General features: G+C 36.2%; 1 protein-coding gene across 1 annotated transcript in view; it reads left to right on the top strand.

Moving 5' to 3' along the window:
* Nucleotides 1-24,295, top strand: part of NCAPG (non-SMC condensin I complex subunit G) — a 45,204-nt gene extending 20,909 nt beyond the window's left edge. The window contains exons 14-21 of the mRNA XM_047855654.1: nucleotides 5,804-6,031; nucleotides 15,864-16,045; nucleotides 16,313-16,487; nucleotides 19,176-19,337; nucleotides 19,801-19,939; nucleotides 20,333-20,419; nucleotides 21,844-21,913; nucleotides 22,807-24,295. Coding sequence (XP_047711610.1) covers nucleotides 5,804-6,031; nucleotides 15,864-16,045; nucleotides 16,313-16,487; nucleotides 19,176-19,337; nucleotides 19,801-19,939; nucleotides 20,333-20,419; nucleotides 21,844-21,913; nucleotides 22,807-22,930 — 1,167 coding nt within the window. The 3' untranslated portion in view covers nucleotides 22,931-24,295. The remainder of the gene's footprint in view (nucleotides 1-5,803; nucleotides 6,032-15,863; nucleotides 16,046-16,312; nucleotides 16,488-19,175; nucleotides 19,338-19,800; nucleotides 19,940-20,332; nucleotides 20,420-21,843; nucleotides 21,914-22,806) is intronic.
* The last annotated feature ends 76 nt before the right edge of the window (nucleotides 24,296-24,371 follow it).

Raw genomic sequence — 24,371 nt, 5'->3', positions numbered from 1 at the left:
CAAGATAAAAGTTGCTGTCCTAATGGAGCTTACATTTTAGAAGAGGGGACACACAGTGAAAAATAGCATGTCAAATTGAAAAAAAAAGAGAGTAAGGAATGGAAATAGGCAGAAGGATCTGTTTGGTCAAGAAAGGCCTGACTAATAAATTGAAATTTGGACCAGTCCCAGGAAAGTTGGAGAATGAGCCATGTAGATATCTGGGTAAGTTGTTTCTGATGAGAGGGAAGAACAGAGGAAGGGCCCCTGAAGTAGGACTTTGTTTCACATGGTCAAGGAACAAGGGGAACTATGGCTGGGGCAGATTGAGCAAAGAGGAGAAGGGTAGGAGAAAGGATTTGCAGATAATAGGATGTACATGTCTTCTGGGGACTTGCAGACTTTGCAGTGAATGAAATGGTAAAGAATGGGAGGATTCTGCATACAGGATTATTATGATCTGACTGGGTATAATGTTGATGTAGACCAGGGGTTGGCATACCTTTTCTATAAAGGGATAGAGAGTAAATATATTTTACTCTGCAGGCCACATGGTGTGTCTCAAGTACTATTCTGTGATGCAGGTGTGAAAACAGCCATGGCAATATATAAATGAGTTTGTGTGGCTGTAGTTTAAAAAATTTATTTATGGACACTAAAATTTGAATTTCATACAATTTTCACATGCAACAAGGTTATTTTTTTTTAATCATTTAAAGATGTGCAACTCTTCTTTATTTGAAGGCTGTGCAAAAACAGGCAGCAGACTGGGTTTGGCCCCTCACCCATAGTTTCCAGGTCTCTAGTATTTAGGGGTGCAAGTATGGAAGCGGAGATGCTCATAGGAGGGTATTGCAATAATCCTGGAAAGAGATGATGATGACTTGGACCAATGTTCAAGTGGTTACTGGGGTCTTGAGAAGTGTTGGTAATCTACATTTGAAGATGGTATCTATAGAATTTGCTGATGAATCTGATGTGTATGTGAAAGAAAGAAATTGAAGATAACTAAAAATTTTAGTTAAAATAATTGGGAAAGATAGACTTGCCCTTTCCTGTATGGGGAAAACAGGAACAAATTTTATGGTGGATGAGATAAGGAGTTCAGTTTTGGGTGTGATAAGTTTGAAGTTTGAGTTGCAAGTGGATATATTAAATAGGCAGTTGTATGTGAGTCAGAGATAGGAGGGACATGCGAGTTGGAGAGAGGGATCTAAGTCTTTATAATAGTATCCAGTGCTTAGAGACTGGATGTTACCTGAGGGATGAATGTAGAATGAGTAGCAGTCTTGCCGTTGTAGTTCCCTAGGGCTTAGGTAACATTTAAAGGAAGGGGAGATAAAGAGGAACCAGTAAAGACCAAGGTGAAGTGGACAGTAAGGGGAGAGTGTGATGTCCTAGAAGGCAAGTGAAGATGTTATTTTCCAAGGGCTAGCATCACCTAACTGTCTATTGCTAGTGACAGGTTGATAAGGATTTATAATTGCCAATTTGGGGCAAATAAGGAAATATTTGGTGACTTTCATGAGCGTAGCTTTTATGGAGGTTAAAGTTTTATAGGAGTGGGCCGAAGAGAGAATTATGAGAGGGGAATTGGAGATAGCCAGTGTAGACTACTCTTTCAAGGTTTTGTTTTTGTTAGGACTAATAGAAATGGGGAGGTAGCAAGAGAAGGATATGGGATAAAAAGAAGAGGTGGGTTTTTTTTTTTTTTTAAGTTTATTTATTTTGAGAGAGAGAGCATGCACGTGAGCATGGGAGGTACAGAGAGAAGAGGGAGAGAGAATCCTAAGCAGGCCCTGCTCTGTCAACACAGAGCCTGGTGCAGGGCTGGATCCTACAAACTGTGAGATCGTGACCTGATTTGAAACCAAGAGTTGGACGTTTAACCAACAGAGCCACCTCGGCGCCCCAAAATATTTTTGGTTTCAATTTTTTTTAAGGTCGAGAAAGTTACAGTATGTTTGTAATACTAAGGACAAAGGCCTAGTGAGAGGAAAAAATTGATAATATAGGGAAGAGAAGGCAGTTGCTAGAGTGCTATTGGGTAGACAAGAAGGGATGGCATCGAGTGTACCAGTGGAGTATAACTCCCTTGGACATCTGTCTTTAACATTTGGGCCTGGCTTAACTTCAAAAATATACCTCCCTCCATTTCCCATATAAAAAGACGATGTGATTAATGTAGCATCTGGTGTTGCCAAATGGTATAAAAAATTGCAAGGAATTTTAGTGCAGATTGCTTGCCAACAGGTTAAATGGGAATACTTTGTGTGCTCAATTTGAAAATAACATGTGACAACACAGATCGTCATTTTCATGAAAAGATTATTTTAAAAGACTGAACTCCACCAATAATAGAATATTCCTTCAGCAAGAAACCCTTATCTTGGAGCATCCTTTAATGTTGCAGTCACATTACCAGGAAAAACAAAGTATACAATTAAAGAAAACTTGGGGAAGTCATGTGTTCTGGAAATGGTCAAATTGTTTGTGGCTTGTATCAAAGGAAGAAAATTAAAATTGTACTTACGTCAAAAGGCAGTCATAAGAAATTTCAGAGTTTTGTTCTAGTTTCCTTTTTTGGAACGTTGGCATCTGATCAATTTATTTAATGCAGTGATGAAATTACTGTTGCTGTTTTGTTTATATTTATCATCCTATGCTACTGTTGTCACAGGAAAATTTCTGTTATTGTTAGGTCCTTTTGGAAACTTGAAATATCAGTATTTAAAATGATGTGAAGTTCCTTTCTCAAAGATACTGAAAGAAAAATATTGGTACTTTGTTCAGATGAATCATTTTTAGTGCTTGGCCGTATATCTGGTTTTGCTCCAACATGCAGAGTGAATCTGCATGTATAGCGAGACATTCTTTTTACATCAGCAGGTATTGGCATCAGTGGTTCTGCTAGTAATTCTCAAGAAAGTCTTGTTTACTATTGTGAAATTTTATGGCTTTATAGGTACCCAGGGAATAAAATCCTGTATTTTCAAAGAGGTTTTACTAAGAAATTAGTGTACAATAAACTCTCTACTTTCCTGTCTTCCTAGAAGATGGGTCTTGTACTAGATTGACCCGTGGTCATTAATTTTTTTTTTTTTAACGTGGAAGAAAAATCTTACTAGAATGTTTGATAGTGAACGATTCATTTATGTCTAGTTAAGTGTATTTTTTTTTTTTTTTTGCTCTAAAAAATGGGATAAAACATTAAGATATTCTGTATACCATTAAGAATGCTGCTGAAAAATTATAAGTTGTAGTCAGGCTGGAAGTCTGATAGAGAAGATTGAAGGTAGACAGTTATATAAAATTTCTAGTATTGCAGCAAAGGAAATACCATAGAACTTTCCCAGAAAATAATTAAGTTCAGTTAACCTTTAAAGATGAAATGTGGATTTTGATCCTTTTAATTTTTGCTGGCATAATATCAGTAATAAGTGCTGTGGTCATTTTAGTCCAAAGAAATGCAGTATGAATGTAATGCTTAAGAGTGGCCTGGACCATTCTGAAGTTATTTAATACTACCTCATCTTCCACTTGACAAGAGAGAGCTTGTTACTGTTTGTATTTATATATGTAATTTTCTGTAGTAGAAAGGAATTGTCAAAATGAGGCAGGTGTGAAAGATAAATGATGTTTTTTATGAAGACCATTCCACAATTTTACTCTCTTCCAAATCAAGCCAGTCAACAGAATAGCAGCCTTGTCATGGAATTAAAGTTTTAATGAAGTAAAGTTTGCCTTTTTTTTTTTTTAAAGTATAAACAGCTGTGATCTCTAAACTTTTTTCAAGGACTAGGTATTAATATTTGCCTTAAAAATAGGTATAATTTTTTGTAAATTAAAAATGTGAATGATAAAAGGTTCAAATGCAGTAAAATAAATTATATGTATGATTTTGTCTATATTTTTTTATTTTTATTTATTTATGTTTGTGTATTTTTGAGACAATGCAAGAGACAGAGTGCAATCAGTGGAGGGGCAGACAGAGGGAGACACAGAATCTGAAGCAGGCTCCAGGCTCTGAGCTGTCAGTCCAGAGCCTGATGCGGGGCTCGAACTCACAAACTGTGAGATTATGACCTGAGCCGAAGTCATACGCTTAACCAACTGAGCCACTCAGGCGCCCCTGTTGTTTTGTATGTTTTTCTGGGGTGGGGTTTTAAACTCTTTATCAGGTCCTTAAAGTGGTTCATGATCAAAAGTAGTTAACCACTGAATAAATTCAATTGTTTATATTTATAAAATTATTCTTAGGGCTATTAGAAGATTTTAGATTAAGGGAAAATAGCTGTGTTTTGGGAGTAAGAAATCGGTTCTTTTTTAAATCAGGTTTTAGTAATAAAAATTGATTGAAGACATATATATACACTTGTTAGGTGGGAGAGGGAGATTATTTCATTTTAAAGTCTTTCTTAGATAAATATTCAGTATTGAGAGCTATTGCTAGCCAGTAAGGGACTGAGAAGGGCAAGGAAAACAGAGTTACTGCTGAAAGAGTATCATGTTTAGAATTCGTAGAGAACAGTCAAGAAAACTATATTTGGCTTTGGCAAATATGTTGGTCTTACCATAATAGATATATTCTTGAAATTTCTTTCAAAGTTTTGAGCTATTTTTCTCAGTTCACTAACTTGACCAACGTGCAGGTAATTTTCATTCATTCTAAAGAAAGGCTAAGCCATGTAGCCAAATAATTTATCAGTGTCCACAACTTAAGGGCAGTAAGGAATATAATAAATCTCCTCGTAATAGAAATATTCAGTTCTTTTTCATGGCTTTGAAATTTGGTATATAGGAAATCAGTGTTCTTAACTTAGGACAGACTCCTACAAACCACTGGGTTTTATAAGGTTCACCTCCTTTTATAAAGGAGTCCAGTTCATTGAGAACTGAATTCACTTTTAATGAATTCTGAATTTATTGAGCTAATAAGAGAAAATTTTATCTTTAGTGAAGCTTGATAACCTAGAATAGTACTAAGAGTACTGATGTTTTTAATGAATGCTTTTCATTGGTTGGAGTGTAATGTTTTTGTCTTAATAGGTGGCCCAAAACAATTTCAATGTGATTAAACTCTTTTTCTAGATCTTAGAAGAAAATCATAGTGAATATAATATATTCATTCTTTTTTTTTAAATTTTTTTTTTAAGTTTCATTTTGAGAGCCAGAGAGAGCAGGTGGGGGAAGTGGGGAGAGAGAATCCCAAGCAGGCTCTGCACTGTCAGCATGGAGCCTGATGTGGGGCTTGAACTCAGGAACCATGAGCTTGTGACCTGAGCTGAAACCAGGAGTTGGATGCTTAACCGACCGAGCCATCCAGGTGCCCCATTCATTTTCAAATAAAAGGAACAATAATATAATTCAGCCTGACTCTAGTTCTAGGAAGTTTGTACTGAAGGTGAACTTTTTCTGGATGAAATAGAAGTCTAAATGTTATGGTACTGGGTGCTGGGTAGCCCAGTTAAGCATCTGACTCTTGATTTCAGCTCAGGTCACGATCCCAGGGTTGTTGGGTTCCATACTAAGTGTGGAGCTTGCTTAAGATTCTGTCTCTGCCTCTGCCCTTATTCCCAACTTACACGCGCACTCTCTCTCTCTCGAATAATTTTATTTATTTATTTATGTGAAAAATGTTATGGTAGAAATAAAAATATTAACTTTAAAATGGAAATTTTAATTTTTGAAAAATGGTATTTCATGTGGACTTGACTGTTGAAATTAGACTAAGAAAATAAGGTGCATGTTAATTTTATGCAGTATAAACAGACTGAAAACTTGACCGAATTTACTTTTTTTGGTGGGGGATATTTTAATTTAGGTTTTGCAAATTGATGATGTGACAATAAAAATAAGTGCTTTAAAGGCAATCTTTGACCAACTGATGACATTTGGGATTGAACCTTTTAAAACTAAAAAAATCAAAGCCCTTCAAAGTGAACATGCAGAAATAAACACTGATGGAGACCAAGAGGTAAAAGAAGCTGAAGAAGAGACTGCTACAGCCAAGAATGTTCTGAAACTCCTTTCTGATTTCTTAGATAGTGAGGTAAGAAATGATCATAGCCCTGTTATTATGAAATTTCTTTTTATTGTGTATATATTTATACTCTTTATTTCTTTTAGGCTGAAGCTTAAATTTGGCCGTTTAAAACTTTTGCCTTTTAAATGTAATCAAGTCCCACTTCCAATACTGATAGACCTCGTTTCTCACCCTTAGATTGATTGCAAGTGCAGAGTTTAAACAAAATATTTTTTTTTAATGTTTATTTTTGAGAGAGAGAGAGACAGAATGCAAGCTGGGGAGGGGCAGAGAGAGAGGGAGGCACAGAATCTGAACCAGGCTCCAGGCTCTGAGCTGTCAGCACAGAACCCAACGCAGGACTCAAACTCATGAACCATGTGACATCATGACCTGAGCCAAAGTCAGATACTTAACCGACTGAGCTACCCAGGCGCCCTTGCAGAGTTTTGAAGTATAAACAAAAATGACTATTAGAGGGGGTTCTGTTTTTTTTTTTTTTTTCCATCTTTTCCCCTGTCTTTGTGTTTTATGACTTAAAGTTTTTTCCCCAAGAGTCTTAAGAAATAATTTAAAGTAATTTTATGTTGGGTCAGTGGAAGGTCTGAGACAGAGTATGGGATTAGACTCTTTTCCTTAAGGTACCCTTGAACTACATTTTTATAGCATATATAAATAAACTTTTTAATATTTTTTTATTGAGGTGAAATTGATATTTCAACTGATACAACAATTTTAAAGTGGACAATTGGTGTTTAGTACATCCACAAGGTAATACAACTGCCACCTCTGTCCAATTTTTAAAAACATTTTCATTATTCTAAAAGGAAACTGGATCCATTGAGCAATCGCTCCCTATTTCCCCTCCTGCCAGCTCCTGACAGTCACCAATGTGCATTTTGTTTCCATGGATTTAACTATTCTAGATGTTTCATATAAATGGAATTAATTATATAGTATATGACTTTGTGTCTGCTTTCTTTCATTTAGCTTATTTTCAAGGCTCTTCCATGTTGTAGTTTGTATCGGTACTTTATTCCTTCTTATGGCAGAACAATCCATCATTTTATGTATGTACCACAATTTGTTCAGCCATTCATCCATTGAAAGATATTTGGGCTGTTTCCACGTTTTGGCTATTGCGTATAGTGCTATTGTGAACATGCACGGATATGTATTTGTTTTCTGTTTTTGGGGTATATATCTAGGAGGGGTTTACTAGGTCATATTGGTGATTTTTTTTTTTTAATGATTTACTCCCAATCTAGTTAATTGACATTCCAACAATTCACATATTTATCTACTTATTCAGAATGTGAGAACATTTCTACTCTCCTAGTAGCAAAATTCATTTATACAATACAGCGTTATCAACTGTAGTCACCATGTTTTACATTAGGTCTTCAGAATTTTTTAATTTTAATTCTAACTTTTTAAGAACTTAACAACTGAAAGTTTGTATGCTTTTACCAATGTCTCTGTATCTCCCCCCAACCCTGCCACCAGTCCTGGCAACTACTTTTCTACTCTATTTCTATGAGTTTGACTTTTTTTTTTTTTTTTTTTTTTTAAGATTCTACATATAAAGTGATACCATACAGTAGTTATCTTTGTCTGGCTATTTCACTTAGCACAGCATCCTGAAGGACTCTCCATGTTGCAGATGGCAGGATTTCCTTCTTTTTTACCTCCAAATATATTCTGTTGTATATGCATCTATACCACATCTTCATCCATTCACCCATTGATGGACACTTAGGTTGTTTCCATATCTTGGCTATTGTAAATAATGCTACAATGAACGTGGGAGTGCAGATCTCTCTTTGAGATTCTGTTTGCACTTCCTTTGGATATACGTACCAAGAAGTGGAATTGCTCGACCATATGATAGTTCTATTTTTAATTTTTTTTTTTATTTTTTTATTTAAAAAAAAATTTTTTTTTTTCAACGTTTATTTATTTTTGGGACAGAGAGAGACAGAGCATGAACGGGGGAGGGGCAGAGAGAGAGGGAGACACAGAATCGGAAACAGGCTCCAGGCTCTGAGCCATCAGCCCAGAGCCTGACGCGGGGCTCGAACTCACGGACCGCGAGATCGTGACCTGGCTGAAGTCGGACGCTTAACCGACTGCGCCACCCAGGCGCCCCTCTATTTTTAATTTTTTTGAGGAAACTTCATACTGTTTTCTGTAGTGGCTGCACCAGTTTATATTCCCATCAGCAGGGCACAAAGCATCCTTTTTCTCTACATCCTCACCAGCACTTAGCTTCTTTTTGTTGATTCAAACAGTGTGAAGTGATATTGCATTGTAGTTTTGATTTGCATTTCTCCAAAGATTAGTGATGTTAAGCACTTTTTCATCTTCTTGTTGGCTGTTTCTGTGTTGTTTTTGGGAAAATGTCATTTCAGTTCCTCTGCACGTTTTTTTAAAGTTTTTATTTAAATTCCAGTTAGTTAACATACAATAATATTAGTTTTAGGTGTACAATATAGTTATTCAACACTTCCATACAACAACCAGTGCTCATCACAATAAGTGTCCTCCTTAATCCCCATCACTTATTTAACCTTTCCTCTCACCTACCTCCCCTCTGGTGACCATCAGTTTGTTCTGAATAGAGTCTGTTTTTGGCTTTACCTTTCCCTCCCCCCCCCCCCCCCCCGCCCCCGTTATTTGTTTTGTTTCTTATAGTCCACATATGAGTGTCTTTAACTTATTTCGCTTAGCATAATACGCTCTAGATCCATCCATGTTGTTACAAATGGCAAGATTTTATATTTTATGGCTGAATAAAAATATATATACCCACCTCTTCTTTATCCATTCATCAGTCAATGGACACTTGGACTGTTTCCATAATTTGTATTGTTGATAATGTTGCTGTAAACATCGGGTTGCATGTATCTCTTTGAATTAGTATTTTTGTGTTTCTTGGATAAATACCTAATAGTGCAATTGCTGGATTGCAGGGTAATTCTATTTTTAACTTTTTAAGGAACCTCCACACTGTTTCCCAGAGTGGCTACAGCAGTTTGCATTCCCAACAGTGTAAGAGGGTTCCCCTTTCTCCACATCCTTGCCAACACCTGTTGTTTCTTGTGTTGTTGATTTTAGCCATTCTGTCAGGTGTGAGGTGCTTTCAGGTGTGAGGTGCTTTCTCATTGTAGTTTTCATTTGTATTTTAATTGGATTCTTTGGTGGTTTTTTGCTATTGAGTTATAGGAGTTCCTTATGTATTTTGAATATTAATCCCTTATCAAATACATAGTTTGCAAATATTTTCTTGCATTTTGAGGTTGCGTTTTCATTTTGTTAATGTTTTCTGCTGCTTTGTAGAGCTTTTCAGTTTGATGTAGTCCAACTTGTTTTTTTGCTTATGTTGTCTTTGCTTTTGTTGTCAAATTCAAAAAATCACCAAGATTTATGTCAGGGAGCTTATCTCTTATGTTTTCTTCTAGGAGTTTTATGGTTTCATGTGATAATTTCTTTAACTTTTTTGAGGACCTGCCAAACTGTTTCACAGCAGCCAAACCATTTTACATTTTTATCAACATCGTTAAATGATTTCAGTTTTTCCACATTCATATCAACACTTACTATTTTCCAGTAAAGTTTTTTTTTTTAACCATTTTAGTAGATTAAAAAGATACCTCAAATGGTTTTGAATTGCATTTCCCTAATGATTAATGAGTATCTTTATGTGCTTGTTACCTATTTGTATGTCTTGTTTGGAAAAATGTCTTCAAATCCTTTTCCCAGTTTTAAGTTGGGTTGTGCTTTTTGAGTTTCTTCATATATTCTGAGTAGTAGATCCTTATCAAATATATGATATGCAAATATTTTCTCCATATACATTATCTTTTCACTTTCTTTCTTTTTTTTTTTTTTTCAACGTTTATTTATTTTTGGGACAGAGAGAGACAGAGCATGAACGGGGGAGGGGCAGAGAGCGAGGGAGACACAGAATCGGAAACAGGCTCCAGGCTCTGAGCCATCAGCCCAGAGCCTGACGCGGGGCTCGAACTCACGGACCGCGAGATGTGACCTGGCTGAAGTCGGACGCTTAACCGACTGCGCCACCCAGGCGCCCCTCTTTTCACTTTCTTAATAATGTCCTTAGATATAGAAAACATTTTTAATTTTGATAGACTAATTTATGTATTTTTTCCTTTTATTGCTTATGTGTTTTTTGATGTCATATCTAAGAATATATTGCTAAATCCAAGTCATGGAGATTTGTTTCTGTATTTTCTTCTAGGAGTTTTACTTTTTTAGCTTTTTATGTTTAGGCCTTTGATGCATTTTCAAATAATATTTCCACATAGTTTTAGGTAGAAGTCCAGTTTCATTGTTTTGCTTTTGTGGACATGCAGTTTGTGTTAGTTGAACAGACTCTTCTTTTCCCACTGAATTGTTTTGGCACCTTTGTGGAGAATCAGCTGACCTAGGTGTGTGAGTTTATTTCTGGACTCTCAATTATATTCCATTCCCTGTGTGTGTCCTTTGCCAGTACCAGACTGTTTTAATTGGTTTAACTTCATAATAAGTTTTGAAATTGGGGAGTTGAGTTCTCCAACTTTGTTCATTATGTTCAGTATGGCTTTGTTTGGCTACTCTGGGTCCTTTGCAGTTCTTTATGAATTTGAGGATTAGTTTTTCCATTTCTGCAAAAAAGTCCACTAGAATTTTGATAGGGCTTGCATTGAATATGTAGATTGCACTGGATAGTAATGCTATCTTAATAATGTTAAAATCTTACAGTCCATAAACTTGGATGTCTTTCCATTTATTTAGGTCATCTTTAATTTCTTTCAGAAATTTAATTACTTTCAGAGTGGTTTGTAGTTTTCAAGGTATAACTCTTTAATTTTCTTGGTTAAATTTATTCTTACGTATTTGCATGCTATTGTAAATGGTATTGTTTTCTTAATTTGCTTTTTGGATGGCTCATTGATTTTGTATAGAAACTCAATTGGGTTTTTTATGTGTTTATTTGATTTGGTTTTCAACTTTACTCCATTTACGTATTAAACTCCTGTAGTTTTTTTGTGTGTGAATTCTTTGGGATTTTCTGTGTATAGGATCATGTCTTCTGTGAAGAGACATTGTTTCAATTCTTCCCTTTCCAGTTCATATGTCTTTTATTTCTCTTCCTTTTCTTTCTTTCTTTCTTTCTTTCTTTCTTTCTTTCTTTCTTTCTTTCTTTCTTTCCTTTTTTCCTTTCTGTTGCAGGTAGTATGGCTGTAGTCGCAAATGATGAGTCTGCAAACAAAGTGCAGTTAAGTGAACACCCACATGCTCAAGTCGGAATGAAGCCCCTCCAGAATGAAGCTTCTTTTTATTAGGATAATTACTAAAGACTATGTGCATAAAGTCAGCTAAGCAAGTGTGTTAATCAATCTAATGGTTTAGCTTTTCAAGGTTGAATTTCGAGTTAATTGGTTTCTATAACATTAGGAAGGGTCAGGTGTGAAGGAGGATCCGGCCCTGGACAATGTTAATGGCTCTAGGCATTCATTACAAGCCTAGCTGAGGCTTTGTAAACTTGTCCTAAGGCCTTGCACCTTCTTCAGCCCTTCTCTTTTGAAGTGTTGTCCTTTGATGCTTCTCTCCTGCATCTGGCACTTCTTTCTTTGCCTGATTGTTCTAACTGGAACCTCTAGTACACTGTGGAGCAGCAGGGGTTAAAACAAGTATCTTTTGGGCTTTCTGGGTGGCTCAGTCAGTTGAGCATCTGACTTTTGATTTCGGCTCAGGTCATGATCCCAGTGTAATGGGACTGAACCTCATGTTGGACTCCTTGCTGAGTGTGCAGCATGCTTAAGATTCTCACTTTCTCTCCCTCTACCTCCTTCACCTACTCCCTCTCTCTAAAAGCAAAACAAAAATGAAAACAAGCATCTTTGTTTTGTCTCTGATGTTAGGGGAACTTCTTCAGTCTTTATTGAGTATGATGTGGATTCATCATAAATGATCTTTATCATTTTGAGAGTTTCTTTCTACTCTTTTCTTCTCTTTGTTTTTTATCATGAAAGCATGTTTCTACATCAGTTGAGATGCTCATGTGGGTTTTTATTCCTTTATTGATATATATATTACCTTGTTTGATTTTCTTCTGTTGAATGACCCTTGTGTTCTTGGGAAAAATCCCACTTGGTTATGGTGTATAATCTTTTTAATATGTTGTTGGTTTGGTAGCATTTTGTTGAATGTTTTTGTGTCTGTATTCATAAGGGAAATTGGACTGTAGCTGTCTTGCATTGTCTTTGCCAGGCTTTGGTTAGGGTAATACTGACTTCATTTATTGAGTTGGGAATTGTTTGCTCCTCTTGTATTTATTGGAAGACTGTGAGAAGATTGGTGTTAATTCTTCTTTAACTGCTTGGTGGGGATTTACCTGTAAAGACATCTAGTGTTGGACTTTTCTCTTGGGGAGGTTTCTATGACTTATTTACTCTGGGTATTATTAGAGGGCTATTTGGATCTTGTTTTTTACTGAGTAAATTTTAGGAAATTGTCCATTTCATCTAAGTTTTTTAATATTTTGGTGGTCAGCGCATAGTATTTTCTTATAATTCTTTTTATTAGTATAAAGTCAGCTGTAACGTTCCTGCTTTTATTTCTGATTTCAGTGGTTTGCATCTTATTTTTTTTTTTTTTTTAAGTTTTTTATTTTGAGAGAGAGTGCGCGTGCACCTGCTTTCGTGTGCGAGTGGGTGAGGGGCAGAGAGAGGGGGAGAAAGAGAATCCCAAACAGATTCTGTCTTCACAGAGCCTGACACCAGACTCTAACCCGTGAACCGTGAGATCATGACCTGAGCCAAAATCAAAAGTCAGACACTTAACTGACTCAGCCACCCAGGTGGCTCCTTTCTTTCTTTTCTTTCTTTTTTTTTTTTTAGTGTAAGCATTTACTGCTATAAATGTCCCTGTGTGTGCACTGCTTTTGTTGCACTTCGTAAGTTTTAGTTTTTTGTATTTTCATTTTAGTTCATCTCTAAGTATTTTCTAAATTCCCTTTTGATGTCTTCTTTGATCATTGGTGTGTGAAAAAAGTGTATTGTTGGCACGTTTGTGAATTTTACAATTTCCTTCTGTTACTGCTTTCTAGGTGTATTCTGTTGTGGTTTGAGAAGCCATTTCAATGTTTTCATTCTTTTAAATTTATTTAGAGTTGTTTTGGCCTAACATGGTGTCTGTCCATGAGGATAGTCCATGTGCACTTGAGAAGAAAATACATTCCGCATAGTAAGGTGGAGTGAATACATGTGTGGTAGGTCTGGTTGGTCTGTAGTGTTGTTTGAGCCCTCTGTTTCCCTATTGATCTGTCCGGGTGTTCTGTCCATTACAGAAAGCTCTTTAATTATTACTGTTGAGCTATTCCTTCCTGCATTTCTGTCAGTGCTTGCTTATGTATTTGGAGGCTCTGTTATTTGTTATGTCTATACTTCTAATTCTCTTTTTTTTTCTCTTTTTTGATGAATTAACCTTTTTAATATCAGAATTTATTACCCTTTGTTAAAAGTTTTTTTTTTTTAATTTTTTTTTTTTTTTCAACGTTTATTTATTTTTGGGACAGAGAGAGACAGAGCATGAACAGGGGAGGGGCAGAGAGAGAGGGAGACACAGAATCGGAAACAGGCTCCAGGCTCTGAGCCATCGGCCCAGAGCCCGACGCGGGGCTCGAACTCACGGACCGCGAGATCGTGACCTGGCTGAAGTCGGACACTTAACCGACTGCGCCACCCAGGCGCCCCAAAAGTTTTTGACTAAACACATTTTGATTGCAAAATGGCAGTTGTCAGTCCTTGTCAGTAATTTAAGTGTAAGTAAATTAAATTCACCAATCAAAAGGCTGATGTTGGCTTTTTAAATTTTGAGTTAATACTCAAGTGACATACTCATTTCCTGTTGGGAAATATCCAGTGCTGTGGGCTTGCTGACATTGCATTGGTAGGAAAACTATTGAACAATATTCAATAGTGTGACAATGAAGGAATTAATCTTTTTTTTTGGTTTTTTTTTTTTGTTTGTTTGTTTGTTTGTTTTAAATAGTACTGGCACCTTAATCTCTTTATGTATAAACTTGATTCTGTGATTTTGACTTTATTTTTGTCATCAACACTAAAAAAAATTCTGGATTTACTTCATTGTCCTCTGGTCCATAATAAGAATCTTTTAACATTTAAAAGTCTTTTAAAGACTTAAAGTTCTGTCCCATTTCGAAATTCTGACATTGAACTTCAGATGGATTACAGTTGCTATGAGGAAGGTATGTCATAGTTTAACATTTTATTTATTTATTTTTCAGGGAGAGAGAGACAGCATGAGTGAGGGAGAGGGGCAGAGAGAGAGAATCCCAAGCAGTGTCGGTGTGGTCAGTGCAGAGCCCGATGCAGGGCTTGATCTCACGAACCATGAGATCAACCTGAGCCAAAACTAAGAGTTGGATCTTTAACCAACTGAGCTACCCAGGCGACCCTGTAGTTTAACATTTTAAAAAGATGGGGAGCATGCAGCCTTTGGAGTTGTAGACTTGTAGATTTGTGTTCTGGGTGCATATGTGTAAATCTTCAATAAGGTGTTTATGGTCTCTGGTCTTTTTCCTCATCTGTAAAGTGGGGATAATGATATTTATTCAGTGGATGGTTCTTTAAATAAGTCAACAAATACTTGAGGGTTAGTAATGTGCTCGTCACTGTATGTTCTGGAGAGTACGGTGCTGTGTGGAACAAAGTCTCTGCCCTTTCAGGTTGTGAGCCCTAAATGAGTTAGTGTGTGGAAAGCACATGCTAGTGCCTTAGCACTTATTAATCTTATTGACCTGTAAATCTTACTTTTGAGTTTTTTTGAAATAGTTCTTATATTTGCTCGTTCCATTTTTTTTTCTTTTTACTTCTCCCTAGTTTAGATTTGTTTTACATTCGTAGATTATAATCTAAAGATGATTTTCCTGAAACCTCATTTAAATCTTATTTCCCCATCATTTCAAAAACCTTCAGTGGTTCCATATCCTTCCTCAGGGCGGTTGAGTTTTTTCACCTGAGTTTTAAGATCTCTGTAATGTGCTCACTGAGCAGACCTTACTGTTCATCAGTGATAATAAATAATAACTGATATTTGTTGAGGATTTACTATGTGGCTAGTACTTATGAAGAGTTTTATTTGTAGTATTTCTTTGTCCTTGTAACTGTAATTTTATTATCCTCTTTTTATATGAAAAAAGTGGAGTGCAAAGTTCATATGCACAGGATCATGCCTCTGAGAAGTGTCAAAGGCTCGACTTTCATTCAGTCTCAATAATTAGTATTTTTTGTTATCCCTCTTTTATGCCTGTACCTCCATTTGAATATCTCTATATCTTTTCCATTTCCTTGTCTTAAGAGTGTTTTGGTTACTCTTTCTAGAAATTTCTTTTTCTACCAGTACACCTTCTGTTCGCATTTCCCCTTCATTCCGACACTGTGCCACTCCTACCTGTGCGCTTCCGTTTACAGGCCACCTTCCTCTGATGGCAGGGATCATTACTGAGTGTTTTCTAGATCCTACATCATGATAAGCGTGTAATACATAACGTTTTGACTTTTGGTTTCACAGTGTTTAAAAGACCTTTTGGTTCTTCTAAAGAATTTTAAGGGAATTGAGGTTTTCTTAGCTAGACTAATAATTTGTCGCATAGCCTTGACCTAAAAGGAAGATAACAAAATCTTTTTCTGTGTCTTTAACAAATACATAGTATGAGTGATTTTTTGATAATTCATAGAAAAATATTGTAGGACAGGCTACATTATTATGTAAGGCTTAAAAAGGAGATACAAATAAAAATATTTCTTTTAATAAAAGTCATTTTTATTAGGTGTCTGAACTCAGAACAGGAGCTGCAGAAGGATTAGCCAAGCTGATGTTCTCAGGGCTTTTGGTCAGCAGCAGGATTCTTTCTCGCCTTATCTTGTTATGGTACAATCCTGTGACTGAAGAGGATGTTCGACTTCGACATTGCCTGGGCGTGTTCTTCCCCATGTTTGCTTATGCGAGCAGGTATTTAGTTAAACGGATAAATCAGAATCTGACTTGAAGTTAAATTCAGGCTCCCTATAAGTCATATCTGTAATATAATTTTGTTTTTCTTCAGTGGTTAGTGATGAAAATGAGGATAACTTACTTAGATTTTATTTACCTCAATTATTTGTTTCCTAGGTGAAAATATACTGTATCTTAATGGGGTGAATTTTATACATTTTTTTTTTTTTTTGAGGATCACATGCCTTTTCTTTGCCAACATACTTCCGAATTATTTTTCAATAGGACTAATCAGGAATGTTTTGAAGAAGCCTTTCTTCCAACTTTGCAAACACTGGCCAGTGCCCCTGCATCTTCTCCCTTAGCTGAAATAGATATCACTAATGTTGCTGAGTTACTTGTAGATTTGACAAGACCAAGTGGATTAAATCCTCAGGCCAAAAATTCACAAGATTATCAGGTGGGTGAAAGTTGGCCTATGGATGGTAAGGATGATAACTATCATGCAGGTCACTGTTGTTTTGGTAAAATAATCTTTTATGTTCTTTGAAATAGAAGCCACATTTTGATCTTGAGATTTCTTTTTTCTATTTAAATTTTTTTATTTTTTAGCGTTTATTTATTTTTTAGAGACAGAGAATGAGCAGGGGAGGGGCAAAGAAGGAAACACAGAATCTGAAGCAGGCTCCAGGCTCTGAGCTCTCAGCACAGAACCTGATGTGGGTCTTGAACCCACGAACCATGAGATCATGACTCGAGCCGAAGGCATATGCTTAACCAGCTGAGCCGCCCAGGCGCCTCTAGAGATTTCTGGTCTGTATGGTGGCACATAACACAAAGGAAGAAAAAGACCTTTTGCTGGGGTGCCCTGGGTGGTTCAGTGGGTTAAGCGTCCAACTCTTGGTTTCAGCTCAGGTCATGATCTCCTGTTTCATGAGTTTGAGCTCTACATCAGGCTCCACACTGACAGTGAGGAGCCTGCTTGGGATTCTCTCCCTCTCTTTTCGCCCTCCCCCATTCATTCTCTCTGTCTCTCTCAAAATGAATAAATAAACTTATAAAAAAAACTGAAGAAAAAAAGACCTCTCGGGAATAGTAATAATCCTATAAAGATAGAAGTAATAAGTGCTAATATTTTGCTCCTGAAAAGAATTTGCCAAAATTTCATCTCACTACCTCCTCCTGACTACTATAGTGCTGGCTTTTAAACATTCTGAAAATGTCCTGTTTATCTAGAACTCAGATCAAGTCTTCAGACATTATCTTATCTGCTGTTTCTGAGACAAGGAAGAATTCAAAGAATGAAGGTCACCTCAAGCTTATTTAAATTTTTATTTTCATTTTCATTTTTTTTTTTTTTTTTAGAGAGAGTATGAATGGGGGAGAGGGGCAGAAGGAGAGAGAATCCCAAGCCTGATGTGGGCCATGATGCCATGACCCTGGAATCATGACCCTAGCTGAAATCAAGAGTCAGATGCTCAACTGAGCCACGCAGGCTCCCTTATTTTTGTTTTTAATTCAGAGAAGATAATTGAACTGCAAACTGTCCCATAGTTTAAACTTAAGCTGGGTTTTTAATCCTTTAATATTATTTAAAAAATTTTTGTTTTACTTATTTTGAGACAGAGTGTGAGCAGAGGAGGGGGAGAGAGAGAGAGAGAGAGAGAGAGAGAGAGAGAGAGAGAGAGAGAGAATGAATCCCAAGCAGGCTCGATGCCATCAATGCAGAGCCCGATGTGGGGCTCCATCTCACAAACTGTGAGATCATGACCTGAGCTGAAACCAAGAGTCAGATGCTTAACTGACTGAACCACACAGGTGTCCCACTCCTTTAATAAGTCATTTAATCAAACTTGTCATGTTGAAAATTAATGTGTTATTAATGATTTCAGATGCCAACTAATTAAGTTGAAAGTATTGCTTTTTTATTTTAATTGATATTTAGTGTTTGCATACCGCTTTCAAGTCATTATGTTACAAGTGATTGGAAAGAAGATTACAATGAATGTTAAGGCAAAATATAATCAGGGTGGGTGATAGAGCTCTAAGTCCTTTACAACTTTAGAAGGCAGGGTTCATGTTTTAGGAGTGATGAGTACAGCATTACTAGTAAAATTCAGTGAAGTCTTGTTGGGATTTGGGCAGTGGTTTGGGTAGAGAGAAAAAGACTTTTGGTAGAAGTGATTAAATGAAGCTGGTTGTGCAAGTCCTACAGGAGAACTATGGAAGAATCATTCTGCCTAAGGACCAGAATGGCCCTGTTGAAGGCAGAACATTAAGGTAGGGAATTTGGAGTTGGCTGTATTTGCCATAACAACGCAGGGTATATTATTAAAAGGCTTAATGGGATGAAAGTTACCTAATAGAAAGATGAAGTTGGTGGTCAGTATTGTTACATACGGTGAATTGGTGAGAAGAATAGAATATTATCAAAGAGAGTAGTTGGAAATCTATATAATTAAGAGATAAAAGCTTACAGAAAAAGAATAATAGTAGCAATAGAAAGTAGAAAGAATAGAAGCTGAGATGGAAGAAGATTATGGGTATAAAAGCCATGAAGAAAGAGCTTGGAGAGGCAAGGAAGATGGAGTCCCAGATAACCCAGTGTGGGTTACAGAAGACCTCGAAGAAGGTGTTGACATCTTTTAATGTGAAAGTGAGGGAAGTAGGTTGGGGGAGAGAAAGAAGTTGAACTGTCATGAAGTCTTAAAGTCCCAACTCATCCCATAGGTAGTTCTAGAACTGGGATAGTCCTTTGAGTTGTCCAGAATTGAGACAAGGCTGAGCTGTTGTACTGGTACATCTTCCAGCCACTGAATGTGAACTAAGAACGTGGCAGGGCCCCACTGTCTTCAGCCTGGATCAGTTCTGCACGTGGGAACTTTTAGCCTCCAGAACTCATAGTAGCTGGAGGATGAATGCTTTAGTTGTGAAGGGGGCAGATCTCGATCCTGTACCACAGCATCTTCTAGAAAAAGGGGCGAGGGGGCAGTTCAGTTTGCAAGGAATATGTTAAATTTGGTTTTAGAAATTTTGCATTTGGGATTATGGCAAGATAATTAGTTGGAAATGCTTGTTAGATGTGTAGGGAACTATATTGTAATGATACCATTTTGCATTTACAAAGCTTTTTCTCTTGATCTTCTAGGCCTTAACAGTTCATGACAATTTGGCTACAAAAATTTGCAATGAGATCTTAACATGTCCATGTTCACCAGAAATTCGGGTCTATACGAAAGCCTTGAGTTCTTTAGAACTCAGTAGCAATGTTGCTCAAGATCTTTTGTTTCTGTTGAATGAGATGCTGGAGGTAAAGTAGTTTCTAATTACTCTTAACGTGCATAAATTTTTTTTATCAAAGTAGACTTTATGTGTTTGTATTATACATACGTTGGCAAACTGTGTCTGCTCATTTGAAGTAAATGTTTCCTTCATAAATTTAATAGAATTAAAAAAAAATTTTTTTAATGGTTATTTATTTTTGAGAGAGAGAAGGAGAGGGAGGGAGTGTGAGCTGGGGGAGGGGCAGAGAGAGAGGGAGACACAGAATCTGAAGCAGGCCCCAGGCTTCAAGCTGTCTGCAAGGAGCGTGCCATGGGACTCGAACCCATGAACTGTGAGATCATGACCTGAGCCAAAGTCGGACACTTAACTGACTGAGCCACCCAGGCGTCCCTAACATGTTTTTAAACTACTTAATAACAGTATGTAGCTTTTTGAAAGATTAGGAAATGCTGTATTAAAAAAAGTGTTAATAATATTTTCTATTATAGGAAGTAAAAGATAGGACATGTCTGAGAGCTCTGGAGAAAATCAAGATTCAGTTAGAAAAAGGAAATAAAGAGTATGGTGACCAAGTGGTAGCAGCACAGGATGCCAACATGAATATGACTGGTTTTCAAATTGAAGATGGTAATAACATACTAACCTGTGTATTTATATTCTGTCCTTTTCATCTTTACTGAAGCACATTTTTTTTCTCCTCTAGCATGTGGTTCGATTTCAGAAATGAAAGAAAAAATTTTCTAATTCCCCTGGAAAACAAATTACTGATAAGTGTTTATTCTACTTCGTTTTTTTAATGTGTCCATTTTTCACCACATGCCTGCGTACTATCTTAGGGGTTTTGTTTGCTTACTTTACAGTATTCACATTTTTTTTGAAACTGGTTTATGATACTTTTCAGTAGCTGTTAATTGAACTGGTTGTCATTTCTGTTTTATGAAAAATTGATTTGCAAAGACCATTTAAAGTAATTAATGAAGCTTTTTAAGATTTACATTGTTGTATTATTTCCTTTACTAGAAAATCGTAAAGAAGCATATAGAACCCCTCTCAGGGATGTAAAAGCAACTGGAGCATCAAAATCCACTCAGCAGAAGACTAACAGAGGTAGTGTATGGATTGAGTATAATAAAACTTTGCAATTTTGTTTTCCAATGAAATACTCATTTTGCAAGTTTCCTTATTGATAAAGATTTTTAAATGTCTCGGATATCCTTATTTTCAGTTCTTTCAGTGGATATTAGGTTTTGCTCCATGTCTGAAAGATTATATCAGTGTTGCTCCAAGTGCTTTTGACTGAAAGAGATAAGATGCAGTGTATCATATTGTAAAGGACTATTTGGGTTAAATTAAAATTTTTTTTATCAAATGATCATTGATGATTTTATGTTAGCAGTTGTTTGTATTCTATCCTTATATGTTAAGTAGTTTTGTCCTTTTTTCCCTATAGGGCTTCTGTTTTCCTTTTTCCCATTTTATTTCATAATTTCTCAACATAATTTATTTCCCAAGGAATATCCAACAATAGGGGCTTTGTTGGAATAAAGTAAATGTTGACTATCAAGGGATCACTTGGAAAAAATCTGAAATTCAAGATCTTTTTATTATTTTATTATTATTACAAAAGCAGTTCATGCTTATTACAGAAGAATCAGAAAATACATGCAGCAAACTAATATAAAGAACACTAATAATCCCACCCATGAACCAACCATTATTTGAATTCTTAAAAAAAAAAAAAACAAAACTATTTTGAGACCCTTTCCTATGCAGATTTAATTTTTTTTCTAAATGGAATCTGGCCATAATATTTTTGTAGCCAATCAGTTATTTAAATGCTTATTGTTGGGTGTTGTTCCAAAGTAGTCCCATATTGTTGGATGTTTTCTCGGGGCTAGCTGTATTATAAGCAAATATGTAAGGTTTTGGAGAAAAACAGGAATAAGTAGGGTGTATAAATTTCAACCAAATATTCATACTGAGTGATCAGATTCTTATCATAATTGAGGAGCATCACAGGCTAATAAGCTTTGTCTTCTTAAACTTATAAATTTCTAGCAAGTGGAATTTTTGCAATCTTCAGCATATTGTTAAAAGGTCTAGTTTTTACACTGAAAAATGTTTCAGAACATGTATTTGAATTGGCCATGTATACGTCTGAATATTTTACAAGCCACTAAATTCTCTTTCTTTCGGACCTGTTATGGGCTTAAGCCTTTCTGGGCTTACCCTACTTTTCTAATCTTAATATTCATGTTTCTCCATATGTCTTAGGCTATAGCCGTAATAGAAGTACTTCTGTTTATATAGCTTATTTTTCACATTCTTCTTTCTCTCAAATATATTTAAAATTTGCCTCCTTATAATTTGATTTCCATATTTTCCCTTGCCTATTATCCAAGCTTACCAAAAAAAAAAATGAATAAATAGCTGGAATCTAGGAGGAAATGTGTTGTAGAGGGAAAAGAAAGGATTTGAGTAGCCCAGAAATGGTAATAAATTTTAATAATGAATTATATATTTTCTTTAAGGACAGAGAAAAGCGACAGCTTCAGCTAGGATGAACAGGAGACACCATACTGCTCAGGTTGACTCTGAAAGGTATGCCACACACATCTAGAAAAAGAAAAAAAATGTAGTTTCCTTCCACTGTGAAAAGCTCAGTGTGTAACACAATACTCAGTGGAAACTGTAAATAGCGAGATCTTGGAGATACATATCTCAAATCTCAAATTCCATTATCAAGGGCATTTGACCTCCCATGGCTGTGTGCTTTTTCTACTGGGATGGCTCCTAGTCCTAGGTGGTCATCTTTAATACATCCTTTCAATTTATATCTCCATGTATACTTCTGATTATGTGATTGGATGTATGACTCCTCTGATACTGAATTAGCAAACTCTTAGGATTTAGATTTGGGTTCTTGACATAGCAGGATTATTCTATCATTGTAAATTGCATATATTTGTGGTATAGTGTTTACTTTTAGATTCTGCAAATTAAGCCACTGTTGAAAGCTGAAAGTTCTCTTGAATTCATCTATTCACTGGTAAAACTGTAATGTGTATACTGTTAGTATAGAACTTTAGGTTAAATTTTGACTAAATTTAAAATGTTTTCAGGAAACTTGCTATTTCCAGAGTGTTTTAAGAATTTATTGCCTGAATTCAGAGAACTTAAATTTTTTTTTCACTTTGTGTTGTCCTCCAGAATTCTTTTGGGCAGTTGTTCCTGTTTAATCACACGCTTCATTACAAAATTTGTTTTTTTCTTTATAACACAAGGTTCTATATAGATATAAAAAGCAATTACCTAGGTTTCCCATGATTTACTTGGCAGGATAGCCAGTTAGTCTTTTTGGCTTTAGTTTTAAACCTAGTGAAATCAGGATATCAATTACACACTGATAAAATGACAGAAGCAAAGAGTTTTATTGATAAACTTGAGGGTTTAAAGCTTGTATTTAAACTGGTGTATTTTCAACATCTATTTAGTGACCCTGAAGTTCCAGAGCCAGAATCAGAAATGAGGAGGAGATTACCAAGACGAGCCAAAACAGCAGCACTAGAAAAAAGTAAAGTTAACCTTGCACAGTTTCTCAATGAAGATACAAGTTAGGAGAAGAGATGATGGAGGTGAAGTCCTTTTGACCATGTCCTTTAAAATTATGTTCAGTTCTCTGCTCTAATACAGTTACTCTTGTATCAAAATTAGAAAATGCCTCATGTAGCAATTTGTGCTGTGCGATTCATTACTTTGCCTGTACTGAAGCATCAGGACAGCGCCTGTCAGTGTGCTCCACGGACACGTGCATCAGTCACGTGGATTTAATCAGGATCTAAGGTGGGCCTAGGAACCTGCTGCTTCAGTAGGTTTCCAGGGGATGCTTATGAACTCTCATGTTTAGTATGGCATTATGGACAGCTTTTCAGTGTAACTAGCTAGTAGCTTGCATTTAGGAAGCTTTGATTTAGGTGGGGCCCATGCAACATCAATGAAAACACTTCAGAACACATTAAAAAGGGACATCTCAAGGGCAAATGAAGTACCACAAACTGGCTAGAAAGGAGCTTACCTTAAGGGAGGAACAGTACAATGAACTTAAAGTACCCAGCATCTAAGTCAAAGTTATTTTGATAATTTTGTTTTGTGATTCTTACACTGAAAATATTTTGGTAATGCTACCTGAATGGGTAATTTCTCTTCTTAAAATATTTGTATCTGAGAGCCTTCGTTTGCTTATGGTTGTGATGGTGTTTCTTGGGTTAGGGAGATGTTCACATATATGTATATGTATATATAAGTAATCCCTGTACCCAGTGTGGGGCTTGAACTCATGACCCTAAAATCAAGAGTCACCTGCTCTACTGACTGAGCCAACTGGGTGCCCCCCCCCCCCCCACCTTACATATATTAATGCTGGAGTTGCTTTCTGTGTTTTTGGCATAACAAAATAATATTGTGGATAATAAAAGAGAATGCTAGCGAGAAAAGTGTGACAGGAAATCCTTTACATACTAGTTTATGAGCACTTGTTCTGTCACTGTCCATTTCACTTTTCTTCTCAAACTGGCACTTGCCTGACTTGGGGAACTTGCCTGACTTGGGGAACTTCTAGCGTGTGAACTGAGCCCTGTTTCCTGCTGCAACACCCAGCAAAATGCACGTTCTCTGGTAATTACCTTTTCTCTTTATTATCCAGAACAGAAATGTCCTAACAAACATTGGATCTGTACCAATAATGATTGTGCTTTTTAAGGTTTATTCACTAGAGGCCATTTTTTTTAAGGTGATGTTGTAAGAGCTAAATTAAGATCGTTGTGCTTTTTAGAACCAAATTGCTATATTACATATATGTGCTTTATAAAACTCAGAAATATAAAAGGAGTCTGAAAGTTACAAAGTAAGAATGCTTATTAAGCAAAAGGAAAAGGCAGATATGGTGGTGATATAAAACAATAAAAAATAGATGATTGTTTTTCATTCTGTTGGCTCTGTGTCTTTCTGTGCTTCAAATTCCTTATGTAAGTCTTCTTTTGTTAAATCCCTGTCACTTTAA

Source organism: Prionailurus viverrinus, chromosome B1 (genome assembly GCF_022837055.1).
Source record: "Prionailurus viverrinus isolate Anna chromosome B1, UM_Priviv_1.0, whole genome shotgun sequence".
Lineage (NCBI taxonomy): Eukaryota > Metazoa > Chordata > Mammalia > Carnivora > Felidae > Prionailurus > Prionailurus viverrinus.
This window is presented reverse-complemented; position numbering and strand designations above follow the sequence as displayed.